The 20,039-nt window shown below is 56.7% G+C and overlaps 5 protein-coding genes across 5 annotated transcripts; 2 read left to right on the top strand and 3 right to left on the bottom strand.

The window, feature by feature from the left end:
* Window positions 1-539: 539 nt before the first annotated feature.
* GLRG_02639 (peptidase C1-like family protein) lies at window positions 540-2,163 on the bottom strand (the record flags this gene model as incomplete). Its single annotated transcript, XM_008092648.1, has 2 exons — window positions 540-1,836; window positions 1,919-2,163. The coding sequence occupies 2 exons, from the start codon at window positions 2,161-2,163 to the stop codon at window positions 540-542; spliced, it is 1,542 nt and encodes a 513-aa protein (XP_008090839.1).
* A 1,500-nt stretch (window positions 2,164-3,663) lies between these two features.
* GLRG_02638 (uncharacterized protein) lies at window positions 3,664-7,189 on the bottom strand (the record flags this gene model as incomplete). Its single annotated transcript, XM_008092647.1, has 6 exons — window positions 3,664-4,685; window positions 4,738-4,828; window positions 4,883-5,061; window positions 5,584-6,053; window positions 6,119-6,824; window positions 6,883-7,189. The coding sequence occupies 6 exons, from the start codon at window positions 7,187-7,189 to the stop codon at window positions 3,664-3,666; spliced, it is 2,775 nt and encodes a 924-aa protein (XP_008090838.1).
* Window positions 7,190-7,580: 391 nt separating this feature from the next.
* On the top strand, window positions 7,581-9,718 carry GLRG_02637 (uncharacterized protein; the record flags this gene model as incomplete). Its single annotated transcript, XM_008092646.1, has 3 exons — window positions 7,581-7,976; window positions 8,044-8,813; window positions 8,872-9,718. 3 exons carry the CDS (start codon window positions 7,581-7,583, stop codon window positions 9,716-9,718), a joined length of 2,013 nt encoding a protein of 670 aa, XP_008090837.1.
* Window positions 9,719-10,293: 575 nt separating this feature from the next.
* Window positions 10,294-11,065, bottom strand: GLRG_02636 (uncharacterized protein; the record flags this gene model as incomplete). The annotated part of the gene is made up of 2 exons (XM_008092645.1): window positions 10,294-10,832; window positions 11,044-11,065. The coding sequence occupies 2 exons, from the start codon at window positions 11,063-11,065 to the stop codon at window positions 10,294-10,296; spliced, it is 561 nt and encodes a 186-aa protein (XP_008090836.1).
* Window positions 11,066-16,751: 5,686 nt separating this feature from the next.
* On the top strand, window positions 16,752-20,035 carry GLRG_02635 (uncharacterized protein; the record flags this gene model as incomplete). Its single annotated transcript, XM_008092644.1, has 2 exons — window positions 16,752-17,099; window positions 17,162-20,035. The coding sequence occupies 2 exons, from the start codon at window positions 16,752-16,754 to the stop codon at window positions 20,033-20,035; spliced, it is 3,222 nt and encodes a 1,073-aa protein (XP_008090835.1).
* Window positions 20,036-20,039: the final 4 nt, after the last annotated feature.

The raw sequence follows: 20,039 nt of genomic DNA, 5'->3' as shown, positions 1-20,039 counted from the left end.
GCAGGGTCGTTGCAGACGGGATCCGTTGAGGCGGCAAACCCGGGGATCGTGGTCGGCGGGCCGGGGAAACGCATCCGGCCACCATAGGACTGTCTCCGTCCAGAAATAGCGTTTAGGTGAACGGCCGGTTCAACATGCTTGGCCGGAGTTGATGGGACACCCTTGGCCGATGCGTTGGCGGCGGTTCCACGTCGTCCGCTTCACCTGGCCACACAGTCTGAGGCCGGTCCGGCCCGAGTTGGGTAAAGGCTGTCGATAGCGCCGGACCAAAGGGTTGTTCTTGATGACCAGCCGATGCTGGACTGTCCTGAGGCTAATCTTTCAGAAACAACGGCCGTGAGAAAACCTTTTGTCATGTGAATAACGGTTGAAACTAGTAGATTGAAAACGCTACCCTGCTATAAGCCGAATCCCGAGAGTCGTCATCATCATCGGTCGTATCGTAACGACTGGGGGCTTGCAACGCCCTTCTCCAAGTGACGAACATCCGCCTACACCCACTCCCCCGTGTCAAGAGACGAGACGGTGGAGAGGGAATTCTACGCCAAACTGCCCATGGGATCCCACAGCGGCAACACGGTCGGCTCGGTGCCGATGACGGCGCGGACCTCCTTGCTCAGGAAGCGCGGGTCGACGACGGCCTGGTAGACGAACTCGTCCATCCAGGCGTCGGTCATGACGAACCAGCCCTTGTCGCCGGCGGTCTCTCCCCAGCTGTTCTGGACCCTCCACCTGACGCTGCGGCCGTCGGCGTCGAGGTGGACGGCCGTCAGCACCATGGCGTGCGTCATGGCGCTCTCCCCCGTGCGCAGGCGGCTCGCCTTGTCCATGCCGAGCAGGGAGACGCCGAAGCCGAGCTCGTAGTCGATGATGTCGAGGTCCATGACGCCGGCGGCGGTGGAGCTGAACTTGCCGACGTCGGAGCCGAAGAAGACGGGCAGGCCGGCCTTGATCATGGCGACGCAGGCGGCCTTGAGGGTGGCCATGTCGACGTTGACGTAGGTCACGCCGCGGCCGCCGACGACGTTGCCGAGGCGGTCGACGGTGAGGAGCGTCAGCGGCTCGTGGCGCGGGTCGTGGACGAGGGAGACCATGGAGTCGATGACGGAGGACGTGACGCGCAGCTCGGGCGAGTAGATGTCGCGGGCGAAGGCGGCGGGCGTGGTACGGAGCTCGTGCGGCTTGCCGTTCTTGTCGAGGTACGTCCACGTGAACTCGTCGCGCGGGCCGGGCGGCGGGCCGAGGGCGATGGTGAGGATGGAGAGGATCTCGCGCATCATCTTGTCCTTGGCCGAGGACAGCGTCTGGGCCGTGGCGGAGCCGGAGCGGACCTGGCGGCGGAGGGCGAGGGCGTACTCGCGCAGCTTGGTCTTGACGATGGTGTTGAGCACGCCCGAGTTCATGGCGTTCCACGAGTCCGGGTACAGCGCCTGCGGGACGAGGCCGTACTTCTGGACGAGGTTATACACCATGTCCCACTGACCCCCGTCGCTGACGATGTCGCCGAGCAGGGCCTGGACGAGGCGGCCGTCGAGGTCCTCGCCGGCCGTGTCGATGACCTGCTCGAGGAAGTAGTTTGCCTTCTCGAGCTTGTCCCAGAAGAAGAGGTAGGACTGGGAGAGCTCGAAGGCGTCAAGGTTGTAGCGCCGCATGAGGGCGACGCGGAAGACGTTGGTCGATGCGAAGAGCCAGCACCGTCCGGACGAGCGCTGGTTCGTGATGGGCGCGCCCTCGAACGGGATCCGCGTGTTGAAGACGTGCGGGTCGGCGAGCTTCGCGGGCGTCGACGCCAGCACGGCGCGGGGGTCGGCCGTGCTGAGGGCCGTGAGGGCGAGCCTTTTTGCACGTTGTGTCAGTCTTTGTAGCGTGGCCCGGTCTAGATGCTCTTTTCGCACAGCTAACGGGGAGGAGGGCCTACTTGTTCTTGGGGTCTTGGAGGAAGCGCGACTGCCAGGACTGCGTCAGGTGCACGGGGAGGCCCTCAGGCTCGCGGGTGAGCCTGACGTCGCCCTTCTCGTTGCTCTCGCTGCCGGGGTCGCCTCCGGCGTCGATGGAGGAGGCGCCGTCGTCTCCGTCGGCGGCCATCTGGAAGCGGCGGAGGCGCTCGATGAGGGCCTTTTCGTTGGCCGCGTCGGTGGCGGGCTTGGACGGCTGGGAGCCCATCTTTTGTGTCTTTGCAGGCGGGTGTTGCTTTTTTGTATATTGGTTCACTTGGCTCGAAGCGATACGCGGAGCTATAAGTCGAGGTCGTTGCCGTCGTCGAACCGAACGATGGGGAATATAACGGTGTTGCGTGAGAGTCTCTGACAGGCTGTGAGGCAAGACACACGATCATGCAATTGACGACCAAGCAGTGCAGATTCGAGAGAGGAAGATAGAGAGACAGAGAAGAGGGGAAGAGCAGGTCAGCTTTAGCTCGGGAGTTGTTTCAAGTGACATGTGTTGAAGTCGTGGCATCCAAGAAACAGGTTACACGCGAGTCGTAACCTCCTCCCAGATCCGGACCACCCCCCCTCCCCCTCGTTCCTTGTCTGTCTCTGCCCATCCTTCGGTAACCGCTCCGCCTGATACCAATGCCGATAACAAATGCAGAAGAAACCTAGGCTGCGTTGCCTTTTGCCAGCAAAGGTCGGGAAGGTCAAGCTTTCCCCAAGAAGGGTTAGTGGGGGTGCCGGCCACTTGCGTTGTCTCTCTTATCAGTTGGAGTTGGGAGGTCGAAGTCCGGGGGCGGGCGGGGGAGTAGTGGGGGATCTGGCCATACAGCGAAGGGCATTCGAGAGGGTTTGGAGGGGGGAGGACAAGTGAACAGGGATCGCTACAATCGGATTGGAGAGAGAGCCACGCACGCGATACAGGAAACCATCAAGGTCCCCCGAGGAGCTCGAAGATGGGTCTCAAAGGATCCTCACATGATGCAGGCCGAGTGGCACCGAGGGCGCCGGGCCGGTTATGCGTGCGTGCGTGTGTGCCGGTTGCGGAAGATGGGACGGGACGGAGCACGCAATGATGGGGGGAGGGGGATCCAAGATGACAAACCAAGCCGTTGATCAACGGCTTGGTTCCGCTAGTCGGTTAACCACGCATTCCTCGCATCCTTTCTGTCTTGTTTAGTAGCCGGCAATTTCGCCATGGCCGACTTTGCCTGCTCACCCGACGACAGGGCAAATGCTGGCGTGTAGGGTTAGTTGGGATTGCGTGTCTGCGAAATACTTTCCAAATATCCGGCTGCAGGCATATTGATAAAAACACGGGCTAATTTGAACACGCTTGAGCGGTATCGAACGTGCCGTTGTTCACACAATAGACGAGAACCCCGTTGAGGGTTCCGAAGCTCTGGACCCACAACGGCGCCGACCGGTGGCACCGAAGCCGAGCCGATTCGTGTCGTAGACTCACTGCCCGTAGAAGGTAGGAATGAACATCTGCACCGGGTTTGCATGTGGTCGGCCGCTATAAAAGTAGGACTTGACAAACCAGGACGATGGGATTGACTCCAGTCGTCTGAAAGACTTGTCCGAGGCAGGATCTGTGAACCCCGGCACCACGTCGGTCGAGTTGTCATGTCACCTACTGATTGAATTCAGTGCAGGAGTACCCGGATGAGCTCGGGAATGAAACCCGGCGAAGCAATCGCCAAGGTGCCCCAGCTGGCCGATGCTGATTTTACCGTCTTTCTGAACCTGGGTGAGCAGAACTAGCTTTGCGGGACCCTTGCATGTATGCGGCGGCGTTCATCAAAGTCTCGGCGTGTTCGGTCTGAGAAGGTGGCACGGGCGGCGTAGGCAACTCGTCCCGAGGCAGATCAACCTCTCGGGTACTCCAACGGAGCTGCTGCTGTTGCACCACCTGGTGAGCCCTCCGCTGCGCAAGGACGCTTAGGATCTGGTTTTTGGCCTCCATCTGCTCCGGCGGGATGTTCTCTACAGCACCGCCCCATTTTGCCGCGAGATTTTCAATATGCTTGTTGTACATCGCTTGTCCTTGGATTTTGACCTGGTTCGTAATCGCATTGTTGTTGTTCATTGCCTGCGTGTTCATGTTTTGACCACCGGCCATCTGGCGCTGCATCGGGTTGCCCATCTGCGCCTGGGGCCGAGTCACACTATCTTCGCCGTTAGTATCGGACGATGGAGACGCTCGCATGGAACCGCTCGCTGGTAGAGGAATGGTGTGGGTCTTCTCAGGGGTGGAAGGCATCAAGTCTTCGTCGGGGTCACTGCGTTCCCATGGCCATGGTAGGTCGAGCTCGCTCTCCGTTTCCGCGCCCTCGGGAGGCAGGTCTTGGAAACGGAAACCAAGCCGGTCTCCGACTCGTCGCCGAAGTCTACGGCTGCTAGTGCCGACGGTGTCAGGATCTACAGCTGTCCCGTCTTCGTGGTCGGATTCACTATGCTCCGAGATGGTGCGCATGCCAATGCCTCCGCGGAGCTTCCGCATGCGCAACCTCTCCTGTCGCCTGCGAATGAGTTCGGCCTCCGTATCATCATCCCATTTCTCGTCTGAATCCTCAGAGCTGGAGAGCACTTGAAGCGCTGGGGCCGGCGAACGAGAGCGGGCCGAGGCTGGTGAGGAGGAGCCTGGGGGTTCGATGGCGTCTTCATAGTCCTGATTCATAGGATTGAATTCGGAAGCTTCTTCGATGGTGAAATTGGCCGATGTGCTAGTGGCGGCAACCTCGGGCTCACCTGGTGAGAGTCAGAATGAGTCACACAATAGCCGGACAACATAAATGCTTACTTTGCTTGTATTCCTCACTGAGCTTCAGCAGCTTGTCAAGGCTATCGTGGTCAAGACTCTTTCCATGATTGTTGACGATAGCAGTGTTAGCCTGCGCCATAAAATTAGTGCAATTCTAATGAGGACGTAGTAATGGGGTTCGCACTCTAATCCTGCAGGAATATCCTAGGTCGATGAGAGCTCTCTTGTCGATCATATGGGCTGGGATTCGGGTCTCGCCTCTCCTGACGTATTCGCTGCGAACTGGTTTGGTCTCATCCTCGTCGGAGCCTTCAATAACGACCGGTGCAGGCTTGACGCTAGAGGACGGCTGCCCTTGTGGTTCTGAAGAGGCCAAGTTGCCAGACCCCGATGGTTCCGTGTGTCCGTCGTGGGCTATCTCTATCCAATGCTCGTCATCACGACTGACTAGCGAAGGACTTTTCCCGTCACTAGAAGAACTCATCGCTTCTGCCCTCAGATGCGCCTCAGCTTCTGCTATCAACCTTTGATATGCTTCAGCTTCCTTATGGGCCTCTAGGCGAATTTCCAGGTAACTTCTGGATTGGGTATGAGAACCTGGTTTGTATGCAATAGCCCACTCTCCATCATTACCGATTGCGTCGCCACAGCCACAGCGGTCTTCACCGCGTATTCGGCCACATGAACCACATACAGTATACAATAACAAATCAAGATCGAGCTGTTGATGATCTTCGTGAAAATGCTTAAATAAATGGTTGCGGACATGATATGTAGCAGGACAGGGACGGTCCCCGCCGACTTCTCTCTGAACACACCTCCACATCTTGTCTTCTGTGATGTATCTGCCAACTAGTTTTGTTTGCGCGCCATTCACGTCATCACCCGTCGTGCTATGGTCATCGTCGTCGCTGGGTGCGGAATCATCATCGGTGTCGTCGGCAGCTTTAATCTCGAGGCCTTCAATAGCCAAAGGTATCGCTTCGCAGGCGAGGTCTTGGTAGTGTTTGGCTAGATGAGAGCGAAATTTGTTAGAGTTCCCACCAGTCTCTGATGACGGGAGCCAGTTATCGCAGAGCGGACACGAGTCTGTGTCGAAGTGGTTGAGGGGCTTTTCGCAAGCCTTCAGCATCACCTTCCTCTGCGTGGCAGATGCGACCGATGGGTGCCGAGAGTCGAAATGAGATTCTAGGGCCGAGGCGGAATTGCACCTTGCATGACACAAGACGCATTTCCACTGCCGTCTGTGTTTGTCGATTTCGTGCTGAAACCATTCATGGGAAGTCTGGAATGGCCCCTCTGAACAATGCTCGAACGAGCAAACGTAGGTCTGGAGATCGCGATATACGTGGTGTCTAAACATAGGGTTAGCTTCAGCCTCCGCCCCTTTGGTCGGTCACAAGAGGTTCGAGAGACCCACTTCCAATGGTATCGATCCTTGATGGTTTGAATTGTGCGACAATAAGGGCATTCCACGGGTTCGCCGTAACCGAGCTGCCGTCCGTCCAGCCACATATCCGTCAGCTGTGGGATAATTCGGCCCGAGTGAGTCTCCCCAACGGCTGTTTGGGCGAAGGACGTGGCCACAGTGTATATACTTTCCTCTCGAGAAGAACCCGAAGCAGGTTGTTTGATACTGTCGGGTGCAGCAATGGTGTCATGGAAAGAAGTCGCCTTTGTCGTAGCTCTTTCAGCAAGCACGTCTTGTATGGGGGCGGCGTCAACACGAGCCAGCTTCGTACGATGGCTCTGTCGATATCGAATATAGTCCATTTGGCGAGCAGTCCGTTGCCCTATTCTCTCTGCTAACCAGGGATACTGCTTGAGTTTCGGAAACTTGTCCTTTGCATTGGTGACCAAGGGCCCGGGATCCGATTGCGAGCTTTGGGGCCCCTGCTGCGATGTGCGTCCGCGAGGGTGACTTCGACGAAGCAGTGTAGAGAGAGTAAACAGATACGTGATGCATGATTGGATGTTGCTGAATAATTCGTTGATTTCCGTGGTGAAGCCGCGATCCCTTTCATCAATGCTTCCAACCACGGTTCCCACCGAGTACTTGATGATTTCTTCAGCAGTGGCTGGGCTGGTTGTCCTGTTAGGTATGTTTCCCAGCGCGATCTCGTTAGCTGGAGAAAGCTGGTTAGCATTGGAAATAAACGCATGCCGATAGGGTCAAGATCTAACCTCTCTTAAGAGCAACCTCCAAACGTTGAAGACCCGAGACCACGTTGTTTTTCATACGCTCGGCTTTCTTCAGTCTCGAGTCAAGCGAGCTTGAAGACTGCGGCCTCTGCAGGGCGCCAATGTTCAAGGCCCATACGTTGAAGCGGCCAGCCTGGTCAGTTGCCTCGGGTTCCAAGCCATGGTACTCGTTTGATGGGAGGAGGAGGTCTTGACACAGTTTGGCAAAAGCGGTGCGGCAGCTATGAGCAAGTGAAGATATCGTCAAAAGGGGGGGAGCCAAAGGCTCATTGCCATCTCGGTTGTCCATTGCAGACCGCGCTTGCTAGAGTTTCTCGGTAATACCTGAGATGAGCTGAGGGAACAGATCATAAAGCGAGAGAGAAGATTGTGCATGGGAATAGATTGAGTGATCCAAGAAGGAGCAATCGGATACGGTCGAGGCTACGTAAATACGTAGTACTACCTAATCAGGAACGACCCCTCCTCTCGCCTGCCCCAGCCTGTAGCCACTTGGGCCAATGGAATAGGTCAGCTCATGCAGCCGGATAGGATAGGTGGTGGCTCAGCCCGTCACCAACCTCGTAGTCGCCGAGCCTGATCACCCCGCTGACAGTCGTGAAATTCGCAGTCGCAGCCGTTTCTACCACTTCATCGCTGATTCCCAGGTGCTTGTCATAATTCTGGTCTGGGGAGACAGCATGTCGGGCTTCGAGATCGCCGGCGTCGTCCTCGGGGCGTTTCCCATCCTCTGTGACACAGCCAAGGATCTCGGAACGGTATTCAAAAAGACAAAATCATGGTGGCAGTTTGAGACGTCTTTTGAGAACTTTGTCTCGACGATAGCCACCCAGGAGATTGCCTACATACAAGTCCTGGAGCGCTTGCTTGATCCCTTAGACATCACGGACGGAGAGTATGACGGCCTGCTGAGGAACCCGAGGTCGACCCTTTGGCATGAACCGCACATCCAAGAGGAGTTGCGGCACTGCCTGCCACAGAACAAGTTCCCATGGTTCATGTGGAATCTTTCGGAGCTCAACACGGCAATCGAAGGGCTGCAGAACCTGCTTCCCATTGGCAAGGCAAGAGACTGTGTTGCATTGCAGCCTTTGCCTGACAACTAATCCATGATTCAGTCCCCAAAACTGACCGAGTGCACAGGTATACTACATGGATTCTACCAATCTCGAAAGCGAGCTGTATCGTTTGCAGACGAGCTTCAGCAGCGAAAAGGACCGCCTTCTGAAGCGTATCACGGATATCAACGACGACCTGCACCAATTCTTCGACAGAGCTTCAACAGTGACCAGACCCCCTGCTGCGAAGCCGACGATACCTTTCCGCGACCTGCATAACCAGGCCGTCACATTCTACGAATGCCTGGCGCGCTGTTGGAAATGCTGCTGCTCGGCTGCGCACACAGTCGGCATCACGACTCACCCAGCGATTCAAAAGCCGCCTCGGGCGGCCGAACGCGGGTACTTCAATGTCCTGTTCGAAGCTAAAGCTAATCCCAAGCAACTACGACTGCAAGTTGAGACAGTTACAACCGTCAATTGTATGGTAGCCCTCGACCCCGCGCCGGCTGCACCAACCATCAAGATTGACGCGGCCATTGAACTGAAGAGTCAGATGCTTGTCAAGAGCCATCTCAAGTCGGCCTCGAGCGCAGCAAGCGAAAACAGTATCTCCGCTCTGGCGCTCACATCTTTGTCGATATCGGGACAGGCACGCAAGGCGCCGCAGAAGTCCATACTCAAGAGCGCGGCGAACAAGTTGAGAAAGCTTCAACATCGGAAAAGTGCCGACAGCACCCAGGGACTCAAGACCTCGACCGAGCCAGCGTCGCTCTCCAGTCTCAGTACGTCTAGCTTGTCAACCAGTACCACCACACTCACGAGTGGCGCGAGTCTAAAAGAACCCCCAAAGAAGTAAGTTCAACGCGCATTCTCCCTTTCCCCCTCATGATTGAGGTTGACCCTGGTCCAGAAACGGGTTATCGCGTTCTCGAAGTAGCGGCTCGTCGACGGCGGTACGATTCGTCGACGCAGAAACCCCGCCATCTTCGGCCCAGACAGACGAAGGTCGGAACAGAGAGGTCAAGAGCCTCTGCGACTTCGTCATGGGCGCCGACACTCCCCACGGTGACAAACGCAACACGCTGTCGTTCGACGAGGGCCGGCGGGTGATACTGGAACCCGAGCCATTGGACCAGAGCACCCTCAAGGCGGCGACTACGCAATCTATCGACCATTTCCTCCAGACCACCAAGGTGAGACACAGCCGTCTCTCCGTCGGCCTCAGCTTCGCTCTCACCCTTCTCTGCCTGGCCACGTCGTCGTGGATACCGGTGCAGCCGTCCAAGGACGATGTTTTCCTCGTCTGCTGCGAGTCGGGCGGCAAGATGCCGCAGCGACTGGGGCCCTACTTCTCGCGGACCTCGCGCGAAATATGCTCGTCGTCGCCGTCCGACTCCACAGACAGCGGCCGGGTGTGGGACGCCAAGGCTTCTCTGCTCCTCCTCGGCGTCGTGCTCCTCGAGCTCTTTCACGGCCAGACGCTCGAGCAGCAGGCGTCCTGGGCCGAGTCGCTCGACGATGACGGCCAGCCGAACGAGAGCACGAGGTTCTGCGGCGCGTTCCTGTGGGTGTGCAGGGCGGAGGAGTCGCTCAAGGAGCACTTTGGCAGAGAGCTCGGCGGGGCGCTGTCCGAGGCGATCCGCAAGTGCATCTGCTTCGACTTTGGCCGGGACGACGACCGCGGCGACCTGCGACTCGCAGAGGTGGTGTACAAGGAGGTCGTGGTGCCGCTGGAGAGGTGTTGCCCGCAAATGTGAGCGGCCGGCGGGGGATGATGTATGTAGTAGGCAGGGAGCAAACGACTCTTGCTAGAATAACACCGTCCCTTATTGCAATAGCTGACACTCCCCCCATGTAGTAGTAGCCTCATGCTCTATACAACATAACTGCACAACTGTCATCGAGAATGGGAGGGATTGCAAGTAGTCAGTTCTATGCATTCCGTGTTGGCCGTTGACACAAAAGGGCCACCCGTCTATCATGTGTTCCGTTATGTCGTCAGACATATATGGCACGGGTCTAGGTTGCACCTCGTGTCAGCGGTCGTTCCGAAAGACGGCATCAAAACCTTGGATGTTGCTTATAATCATGGTTAGCCATTGCACAAGATTACGAGTTCAAGAGACACACGAGCAGCGATAGTGGCACCAGCAAATGGATGATGGATCATATACAGAGCTATATATCTACGCGAAAGACTCCGAGGATCCTGTATCCGGCATGTTTTTTTGTCCATAAAAAAAGTCATCTTCAAATTCTCCATTACCCCTTGATCATCTGTAATTCGTACATGACATATAAGCTAGATACCCAGACGTAACACGATGCGCGTTTACAGACGAGAGCCGTGGACGACCTTGACGTCGACGACGAGCTCGCGGCCGCTGTCTTGAAGGACAAGGGCGCGAACGCTGCCGCGGCCGGACTCGAAGGCATTGGTGAGGCGGGTCCAGAGGTTGGACTGGTCAATGACGGGCAGGCCCTGCTTGACGTCACCGGTCTCGGTCATGGCGGTGACTTGGCCGTCAGAGACATCGAGGACGCGGTACTGCTTGAAGATAGGGCCGAGCATGGTCTGGACGACGACGCTGGGGGCGGGGTTGGCGATGAAGGAGGACTCCTCGTGGAGCTGCTTGGTGAAGAGGTCGACACCGAGGTAGCGGTACTGGCCGGTGGCAGCCGAGGTGGAGATCTTGATGACCTGGCAGGGGCGGCCCTGGAGCATCAAGAAGTCGCCGAGGCGGATGTGGTGGCAGGGGATGGTGACGGTGTTGGGGAGGAGGGGGGGACCGCCGGCGGCGGCGGGGGCCGGAGAAGGGGAGCGGCGGGAGACGGAGGAGCGCATCTCAGCAACCTCGTAGCGATCAGGGCCTTTATGATGATGATGATGAGCAATCTTGTCAGCCAGCTTGTGCAGGCCTTGGCGGAAAGAATGATAGTGGCCTGGTGGTGCGAACACCTTTCAGTCTCGGTCCACGTGAAATGGGGGAGCGAACTGCGCAACCGAAACACAAAACGAGCCAAAGCAAAGCACTGCACTGGGGGAGGAGTGAGTACTCGGGGGGGAGGGATGAAAGCTTACCCTCTTCGTCGTAGTAACCCATCTTGGACTTGTGTTGGGGGCGGGAGACGTGAGCGGTCTCGACGGTCTCTTCGGTAACCTTTACGGTTTCCTGGTACTGAGGGCGGGGGCGCTCAGAGTGGGAGTCGACGGTGAGCTCGTCGACGTGAGAGTGGTGAGAGTGGTGAGAGTGACCCGAGTGGTGAGAGGGGGCAGGAAAGTGCTCAACGGTGACTTCCTCACGGTGGTAGGTAGGCTGGAAGCGTTGGCGGTACTGGCGTTCGATCTTATCAATCGGGTTTACCAGGTGCTCGTGGCGGCGGGTGTCAACCTCAACACGAGTGTCGTTGTGGATATGAGTGTCGTGGAACTCTTGAGTAACGTGCTGGACGGGAGGAGGGGCAGGGCTGGACAGGAAGAAAAGAAGAGAGAGGTCAGTCGATGTTTTGATGATGGGGGAGCTCGAAGGGGAAGCCTTTTCGTTCCGGGGGACATATTTGATGTGGCATGCGGTTACTTGGCCAACTAGGGACTAGGGTGCCGGGGGAGGAGACGTCCAGGGTCCATGACTGGCGGCTCGTAAAGGACAAGGAGGGAAATTTGGTGAAAGACCGGGGGGCGTGAGCTGAGGCGGTCCCGAGGCCGGGGGGTAGGGGAGGGGGGGAGGGAAGAAGCGAGGTGTGAGAGACAGACAGGTTGCCAAGGGGAGGCGGAGGATGGGGTGAGGAGGAGAAGGCGGTGACGCGTGTAGGTGTGTGTTGTTTGTTTTGGGGCTGCATGGGGAGGGGGTTGGGGGGCTGGCTGGACGAATCGATGGATGCCGTGCCAATACCGTAGCCGCCATTGCTGCCCATCGAAGGGCAAGCAGCACACGGCTGACGGGGGAGAGGACACACAAAAGCATCTGATGATTCCCGGCCACCCCCAGAGGGAAGAGACAAGAAATAAATGATGGGGCAGACAGAGGCCGAGAGAGAGAGAGAGAGAGATAGAGAGGGACAGAAGACACAAGAGGAAAAAGAGCTCGACATACCGGTACTCCTCACGGTAGTGGTGGGACTCGTGGTGGACACCGGGACGGTGGTAATGTTCTTCGATACGGACCTCTTCTTCGCTGAAGCGCTGTTCTTTCCGAGGAGGAAGGTGCTGTTCGGCGGCGGTGGCAGTGAAGGAAGAGTATTGACCTTCCCGTCCGGGCTTTTGAGGCTTCTTCTCGGGGAGCTTGATCTCAAGCTGCTCGTGAGTCTGAGTGACGGTCTGGGTCTGGGTTTGTGTCTCACTCTCCTTGTAGGTGGAGGGAAAGACGCTGAAGGGGACGGGGATGCGGGCTTCAAAATCCAGATTGGCGGCCTAGGGGCGCAGAGAGGAGAATCTTCTAAGCGTTCCCGGAGTGAGGAAGGCAAAGAAGAGTATCCTCTTGCTTTGTTTTCCTAAAAAAACAAAGGGGAAGGGAAAGGTGGAAGAAGCCGGTCGTTCAAGTGACGCGCGCTTCTTGTGCTTTTCTCTTCTCTTTTGGATTTTGGAGGAAAGAGGGGATTGCGAGATGGGCAGAAAAGGCGGTTTGAAGCTTTGAAGATGGATGGGGGAGGAGGGAAGAAGGAGGGAGAAGAGGGTCGGTCAAGATGTGCGATGCGGATTGGGTTTTGAAGACGGGGGGGCTGGGGAGGAGAGCACCGATGGTTGGACGGAGCAGTAGGCCAGAAGCAGGTGAGCAGAAGTGATATGCAGCAAGACGAGGATAGCCAGGGTTGCCAGGGCAAAGGACTGGGCTGGACTGGGTGAATGCTGTGTGTCTGGAGTTTCTGCGTGGATGTGGGACTAGAAGTGGGATAGGCGGATGGATGGATGGATGGATGGACGGCTGCGAGTGGGTGGATGCCGAGGCCGTCAGGGACTTGGACTGTCTCGTCTTGTTTTTGGCGTGAGATATCGAGATGAGATGGGGGAGGGTCTGGCTTGTCTTGTCTCGGTGGGGTGATGCGAAGGACTGATTGTGCGAGCGAGAGGGTATGGAATCCGAGAGTACTGGACTAGTAAGTGGGTATCGTACCTGTGAAAACAAACTGGGTTAGAGAAAGCTACCGAAGCGAGCGTGTGTTGGGTGGGAATGTTTACATTGTGGTTCGAGCAGCTGTGGATGGATGTTGCATTGTTTATTCCGTCCTGAACAGGATTGGTCTGGGGATTGAGAGGCGAGGGTGGAGATTGGACATGGGTTGGCAAGGAACGCAACTCCAAGCTCCATCCAAGCTTTGATGCTAATCCAACTGTGGGAGAGAGAAAAACCTTGGACTGCGGGATGGAAATGTGGAGGCCTTGCATCTGAGGTCTCCGCAGGTTTGTCAAGCCAGGCATCTTTTTTGGTGGTTTTTTTTTCTTTTTCCTCTGGCGTGGCAGGTATAGTGCGATGTATGTGGTAGCTTCTTTCCGTCCGTCCCCCCTCTTGATGTAACCTGGGAAGGTACGAGTAATACATCGTACGGAGTACTACCTATGCACTTCTTGCCTGACTGGACTGAACTGTCTATCTGGGGTGGGGCCTGTCAGAATATGAGCGTGAGCATTGGCGGTACGTACCTCTGTCTTTTTCCATTTCTTCCTGCCCTCCAACCTCGAATACACACACATACACATACCTAGGACACAGCACAGCGCCTAGCGGCGACACCAATTGACAGCTTAACAACAGAGATACGTCGCCAATTGACCCAATGGTTTGTCTTTACCTCAAGATTCAGCTAGCCAAGTCAGTCGCAGTGAACCTGGCTATCTCTCGACGCGTGCAGCATAGCTGTCAGGTTGGCGGGAGGCGCAACGACGGGCTGCCCTAGAGCTTTTTTTTTGTTGTGGGTAGCAGACACTAAACCAAGGTACAGGCAGGTACGAATAGTGAACAGAGCTCGCGCACGCACCTCGGGTACACACTATTTTAGGCACATCGCGGCGCACCGGGCAAGGCCGGCTAGCTAGCCATCCCACCCCATCCCACCTCCAACTTTCCAAGTCCACCCCCGATTGTGCAGGTTCCGACAGTGGGCCGTTCAGCACAGCTTGACCACGGCTTTTGAGAACTCTGATAGACCAACCGACCGACCGACCATCAGCCTGACCTTCGCTCTGCCTTGTTCTGGGTTCTTCCCTCCATCCAAGATTGCACCTATTGCGGTCCATGAGAAGCTGAGAACCTTCCATCGACCGTCGTCGGGCTGGCCCGGCCATGCCCTTAACGCCCAACGAACGGAAGAGGACCAATTTCCTGTCTCACGGCCTCGTCCAGTCAGATGTCGTGACGGACGCGCCATAAGCTCTAGCTTCCGCCAATTAACCCACTGTCGCTTGTCTTCCCTTTTGACTGGCACCTCGACCACGAGGCAAAGAACAGACACTAGCGAAACCGCCACGGACTGGTGCTGGTTGGTGTCTCTTGCTGCACCGCTGACGGCTGTCGTGGATTGCTTACCTACTGAAACTTGTCTGAACCGACTAATCGCATTGCGACCTTACGAATATCTTCTGTGATTACGTGTCGCAGACCCCGTCCGTCACATTTGCCGACTTGACTTGTCAACCCGTCCGTCGCAACCAACAAACACGACCTGGGGTGGCTGGGTACGACGATCTTCGTTTCGCCCACGGCCCAAATGCCCGCTATCGACTGTCTGCATGGTCCGGATAACCTGGTCGTAACAGCCCCGACACCCAATTGGCCAGTCTTGGGGTTTCCCCAACCACCCTTCAGCTCCCATCGCTTTCCCGACCAGGCGCCTGCTGCTGAGGCCCGGGCGAGAACCACCAATTGACCGCTTCTCGCACCTATACGGGCATCGAACAATGGGTCATTTACATCGTGGAATCCCTCCATTGGACTGTCCGTCTGCAACCGCCGCACAACTCATGCAAGTTTACGGTCGCACATGCAAAACGAGGCTGGCTGGGCTGGCTGCCATCTTGCTTCTTTTCCCAGTAACCATTGGGGGGGACCAGCGACGTGGCCAAGACAAAGTACCCTACCTACCTATCTTGCCCACCTTACCCTGACTTGGGTGCCTGGCGGATCCCGCCCGCAGCGCCCGGATGGGGTCCTTGTCAAACCATATCCGTCCATCAATGGATCCATCCAGAGTCATGGAGCAACGTCTCCGACCCAGATTTGCCCTCGCTCGAAAAGAACCTGGTACGAAGGAGGCTGGAGTTGTTGATAACCGCCAGCCTCCCAGCCCTGAGTTGTCCCGAACTCCCGATTGAGTCTTGCTTTCTTTCGATGCCTTTCAATGGCACCAAACCAGGCGAACCGGCCAGGCATGGAGCTCCCCTGGAGAGAGGCCCTCGTTGCCGTGACAACGACAGGACCCTGGCTCTTGCTCTAACCGCATAAGGAAAGCGTCTTTTCGTCGCCGGCAATATCGCGGAAAGGATGAGGATTTGGTTGTGTTGTGCTGACGGATCACATGAAAGCTTCCCTGGCCCTCAGTTTTGTTGCCGCGCCGCTGCTTGCTGTTGTCGGCTCAACGAACACGATGTGCACAAATGGCAATTTGCGGAGAGGCTTGTTTCGGACTCGAACAAGCAAAAAAGAAAAATTAGGGACCCGTTGTATTGCAATTTGAAACGGCTGGTGTACATTCGGATATGCCAGGTCGACTATTGACACCCGCAAGCGCAAAGCCTTGCCTAGTCATCAACTATCGGTTTCCGTTTCCCCTGGGCCCTCGCAATCCACTAGAGTCAATACGAGCGATGGTGGAGGTCTCTCTGAGCGACCGCCGAAACCACTCATTCCAATTTGAAAGAACTCCATGTTGAAACTTCAGTGGCCATATAATGGGCCAGCTGAAAGGGATTGAGGTCTGCTGACCAGTGAGATAACATGGCGATAGACGAATCGTCCTAGACTTGAAGGAAATGAGCCGTCGTTCGGTGCCATCGCACGGAATACAACAATAGACTGGTTTTGACAGCTCGCCTGTCCATCAAGATGCTTGCCACTTAACTCAACATCGCAGTTGGCTCTGAAGACTGTTGAAGACAATTATATGCATTTTGGCTTTGATTTAATGCAAACTTTTGAGAACCGTAGACCTAATTCCTTGTATACGTGGTTGATGGAACAGGTATGCCGACAGGATTGGATCAGTCGGTTGGTGTCTTTACTCGACTATCCGTAGTATGGCGTCTTAAAGAGCCAAACGGGCAGGCCCGGCCCGAGTCCTTATTTCTCTTTTTCTTTGACTTGTGAGCTGTCAGTCTTGGAGGTGGCGTTTGAAGCTCACTACCAAGAGTGAAATCGAAGGTCTTTGATGGAGCTCGAAATGTGGCGTTACCAATTCGGTGATGCGTCATTACCGAAGGCCCAGGAATCAGCGTTGAGCCAGCATTGTAATATTTGTCTGTCATCCAATTCAGCCATTTTAGGGGTATAAACTTTCGTAAGTCTCTCATCTCGACACACTCATCCTATAGTTGAAATATATTCGCTTCCCATCAACATCTTGCTGAGGTGACAAAGACAAGTTCAACAGCAGAGAACCGCGCACGTGACGTCATCGTGGCGCACCCATATTTCCAAAGCTCTTCAGCCACGAGTGCCCCGCCATTATTCATTCGCATCACAGATTCTGTGCCCCTCAGCTGATTCATTCCCATTACGAAAGCCGCCACGAGACACCCGGCGCATAACTGCCACACACATAGCCTACTGTACACAGCTCAATAAAGTCGCCAGAGAAGCAATGAAGCAGCGATTCTCCTCCATTGACGTCAAGGTCATCGCCCACGAGCTCCAAGAGAGCCTCACCACCTTGCGACTGGCCAACGTCTACGACCTCTCGTCCAAGATCCTGCTGTTCAAGTTTGCGAAACCCGACAACAAGAAGCAGCTCATCATCGACTCTGGCTTCCGATGCCATCTCACAGACTTCACGCGTACCACGGCCGCGGCGCCCTCCGGCTTCGTCGCACGACTGCGCAAGTATCTGAAGACGAGACGTCTGACGTCAGTCAAACAGATCGGAACCGATAGGATTTTGGAGTTTCAGTTCAGCGACGGCCAGTACCGACTCTTCCTCGAGTTTTTTGCTGTAAGTACCCATTACCCGTGCCGGAGTCGCCGGGACACGTTAATGACCTTGCCTCGTTGCAGAGCGGAAACGTCATCTTGACCGATACCGATCTCAGGATTCTCACACTATTGCGAAATGTTCCCGAAGGCGAAGGACAGGAACCTCAGAGAGTGGGACTGAAATACTCCCTCGATAACCGACAAAACTACAACGGCGTTCCGGACTTGACCAAGGAGAGAGTGAGGGCTGCGCTAGAATCGTCTGTCAAGAAGAGCGCGGCAACTGCGACGGCAGGCAAGAAAATCAAGGTGAAGCCAGGCGACGAACTGAGGCGCAGCCTAGCGACGACAATCACCGAGCTTCCCCCGATCTTGGTGGACCATTCGTTCCAGATCACCGGTTTCGACGGCAAGACGAAGCCCGCCGAGATTCTCGAGGACGACTCATTGTTGGATGCGCTGTTGAAGGCCTTGACTCGGGCACGAAGCATCGTGGAGGACGCGACCAGCTCGGCGACATCCAAGGGCTACATCTTTGCAAAGTACCGATCAAAGGCCGACGCCGCGTCAGACGCCGCGCCAACAGCCGAGGGAGAGGAAACAAAGAGGTCGGATCTCCTCTACGACGACTTCCACCCCTTCTTGCCCAAGAAGTTTGCCGACGACCCCACGGTTAAGGTTCTCGAGTTCGACGGCTACAACAAGACCGTGGACGAGTTCTTCTCGTCTCTAGAGGGTCAAAAGCTTGAGTCAAAACTGACGGAACGAGAAGCAGCTGCGCGGAGGAAGCTTGATGCCGCCCGATCCGACCAGGAGAAGCGGATAGAAGGTCTTCGCGGGGCACAATCCATCAACGTTCAAAAGGCGACAGCCATCGAGGCAAATGTGGAGCGCGTCCAGGAGGCAATGGACGCCATGAACGGTCTCCTCCAGCAGGGCATGGACTGGGTCGACATCAGCAAGCTCATCGAGCGCGAGCAGAAGCGCCACAACCCAGTTGCGGAGATCATCAAGCTGCCGCTGAACCTGGCCGAGAACACAATCACTCTGTTGCTGGGCGAGGAGGAAGATATCGAAGACGATGAATCCAACTACGAGACGGACTCGGACGCCTCTGACAGCGAGGACGAGGACAACGGCAACAGCAATAAGCAGAAATCGGACAAGCGGCTGGAGGTCGACGTCAACATCGCCTTGTCGCCTTGGGCGAACTCGAGAGAATACCACGAGCAGAAACGGAGCGCCGCGAAGAAGGCGGAAAAGACAGTCCAGCAGTCCGTGATAGCGCTGAAGAACGCCGAGCAGAAGATCCAGGCGGAACTGAAGAAGGGTCTGAAGACGGAGAAGGCCGTTCTGCAGCCTATCCGTAAGCAGATCTGGTTCGAGAAGTTCATCTGGTTCGTCTCGTCCGACGGGTACCTGGTGCTGGGCGGCAAGGATGCGCAGCAAAACGAGATGCTGTACAAGCGCTACCTCCGCAAGGGAGATGTCTATGTCCATGCCGACATGCACGGTGCCGCGACTGTCATCATCAAGAACAGCCCGAGCACCCCCGATGCGCCGATCCCACCTTCGACGCTCGCTCAGGCTGGGACCCTGGCTGTGTGCAGCTCGAGCGCCTGGGACTCCAAGGCCGGCATGGGCGCCTGGTGGGTGAACGCCGACCAGGTTTCCAAGTCCGCGCCTACAGGAGAGTATCTTCCCACGGGAAGCTTCATGGTCCGCGGCCAGAAGAACTTTCTGCCTCCGGCCCAGCTGCTTCTCGGCATCGGAATCATGTTCAAGATCAGCGAGGAGAGCAAGGCCAGGCATGTGAAGCACAGGCTGTACGACGGCGCTGGCCTTCAGGTTTCGGCTACCGACAAGGAACCCGGGGAGTCTGCGGCGGATGCTGCCGAGGCCAGGGATGAAGACTCGGACGACGCGTCGGACATTGGCTCGGAAAACGACGAAGACGAGAAGCCTCGAGGAAACCCCCTTCAGAACGTTGGGGCGGACGAGCAAAATGATTCGGAAGAGCATCTTACCTCCGGAGAGTCCCCTGCCGAGGAAATGGACAAGCTCAACCTTGAAGAGAAACAGACAAACGAGAACTCTGCCAACGAGGAGGACGAGCCAGCCGAGGGAGAGGAAGCAGAAGAGAAGGAAGATGAGGACAGCGACCAGGCAGCCACGGGGCAGACATCGACGCCAGCAGAGCCCAGCGGCGCGGCGCCAAGCTCCAAGGCCAGCGATACAGCAAAGGAGAAGCAGCGACCGGCCAAGCGAGGTCAGAAGGGCAAGGCCAAGAAGATCGCCGCCAAGTACAAAGACCAAGACGAAGAGGACAGGGAGGCGGCGGAGATGCTGTACGGCTCCGCCCGCGGCAAGAACCGAGCGGAAGCGGAGGCGAAAAGCAAGGCGGAGCGAGAGGCTCAGCTCGCCTTCCAGAAGGAACGGCGGCGGGCGCAACACGAACGGCAGCAAAAGGAGACGGCCGAGCACGAGGAGATCCGCCGCCTCATGAACGAGGAGGGTGTCGAGGTGCTCGACTCGGATGAGATGGGCAAGATGACGCTTCTCGACTCGCTCGTCGGCACGCCGCTGCCCGGCGACGAGATCCTCGAGGCGATCCCCGTGTGCGCGCCGTGGAACGCCATGGGCAAGTTCAAGTACAAGGCCAAGCTGCAGCCGGGCGCGGTCAAGAAGGGCAAGGCGGTCAAGGAGGTGTTTGAGAGGTGGAAGTCGGACTCGTCCAGGAAGGGGGCGCTCGACGAGCGCTCGCAGGACACGGAGAAGATGTGGCCGCGGGAGGTTGAGCTGATCAAGGGCCTCAAGGCTGAGGAGTCCATCAACGTCGTGCCGGTCGGCAAGGTCAGGGTCATGGTGTCTGGCGGGAGCGGCGGCGCCGGTGGCGCCAAGGGGCAGCAGCAGGGCAAAGGCGGGCGTGGCGGACGCGGATCCAAGAAGAAATAAGGAC

The sequence above is a fragment of the Colletotrichum graminicola genome (genome assembly GCF_000149035.1).
Source record: "Colletotrichum graminicola M1.001 genomic scaffold supercont1.5, whole genome shotgun sequence".
NCBI classification, from domain to species: domain Eukaryota; kingdom Fungi; phylum Ascomycota; class Sordariomycetes; order Glomerellales; family Glomerellaceae; genus Colletotrichum; species Colletotrichum graminicola.
The sequence above is the reverse complement of the archived record's forward strand: the minus strand, read 5'-3'. Positions and strand labels throughout refer to the sequence as shown.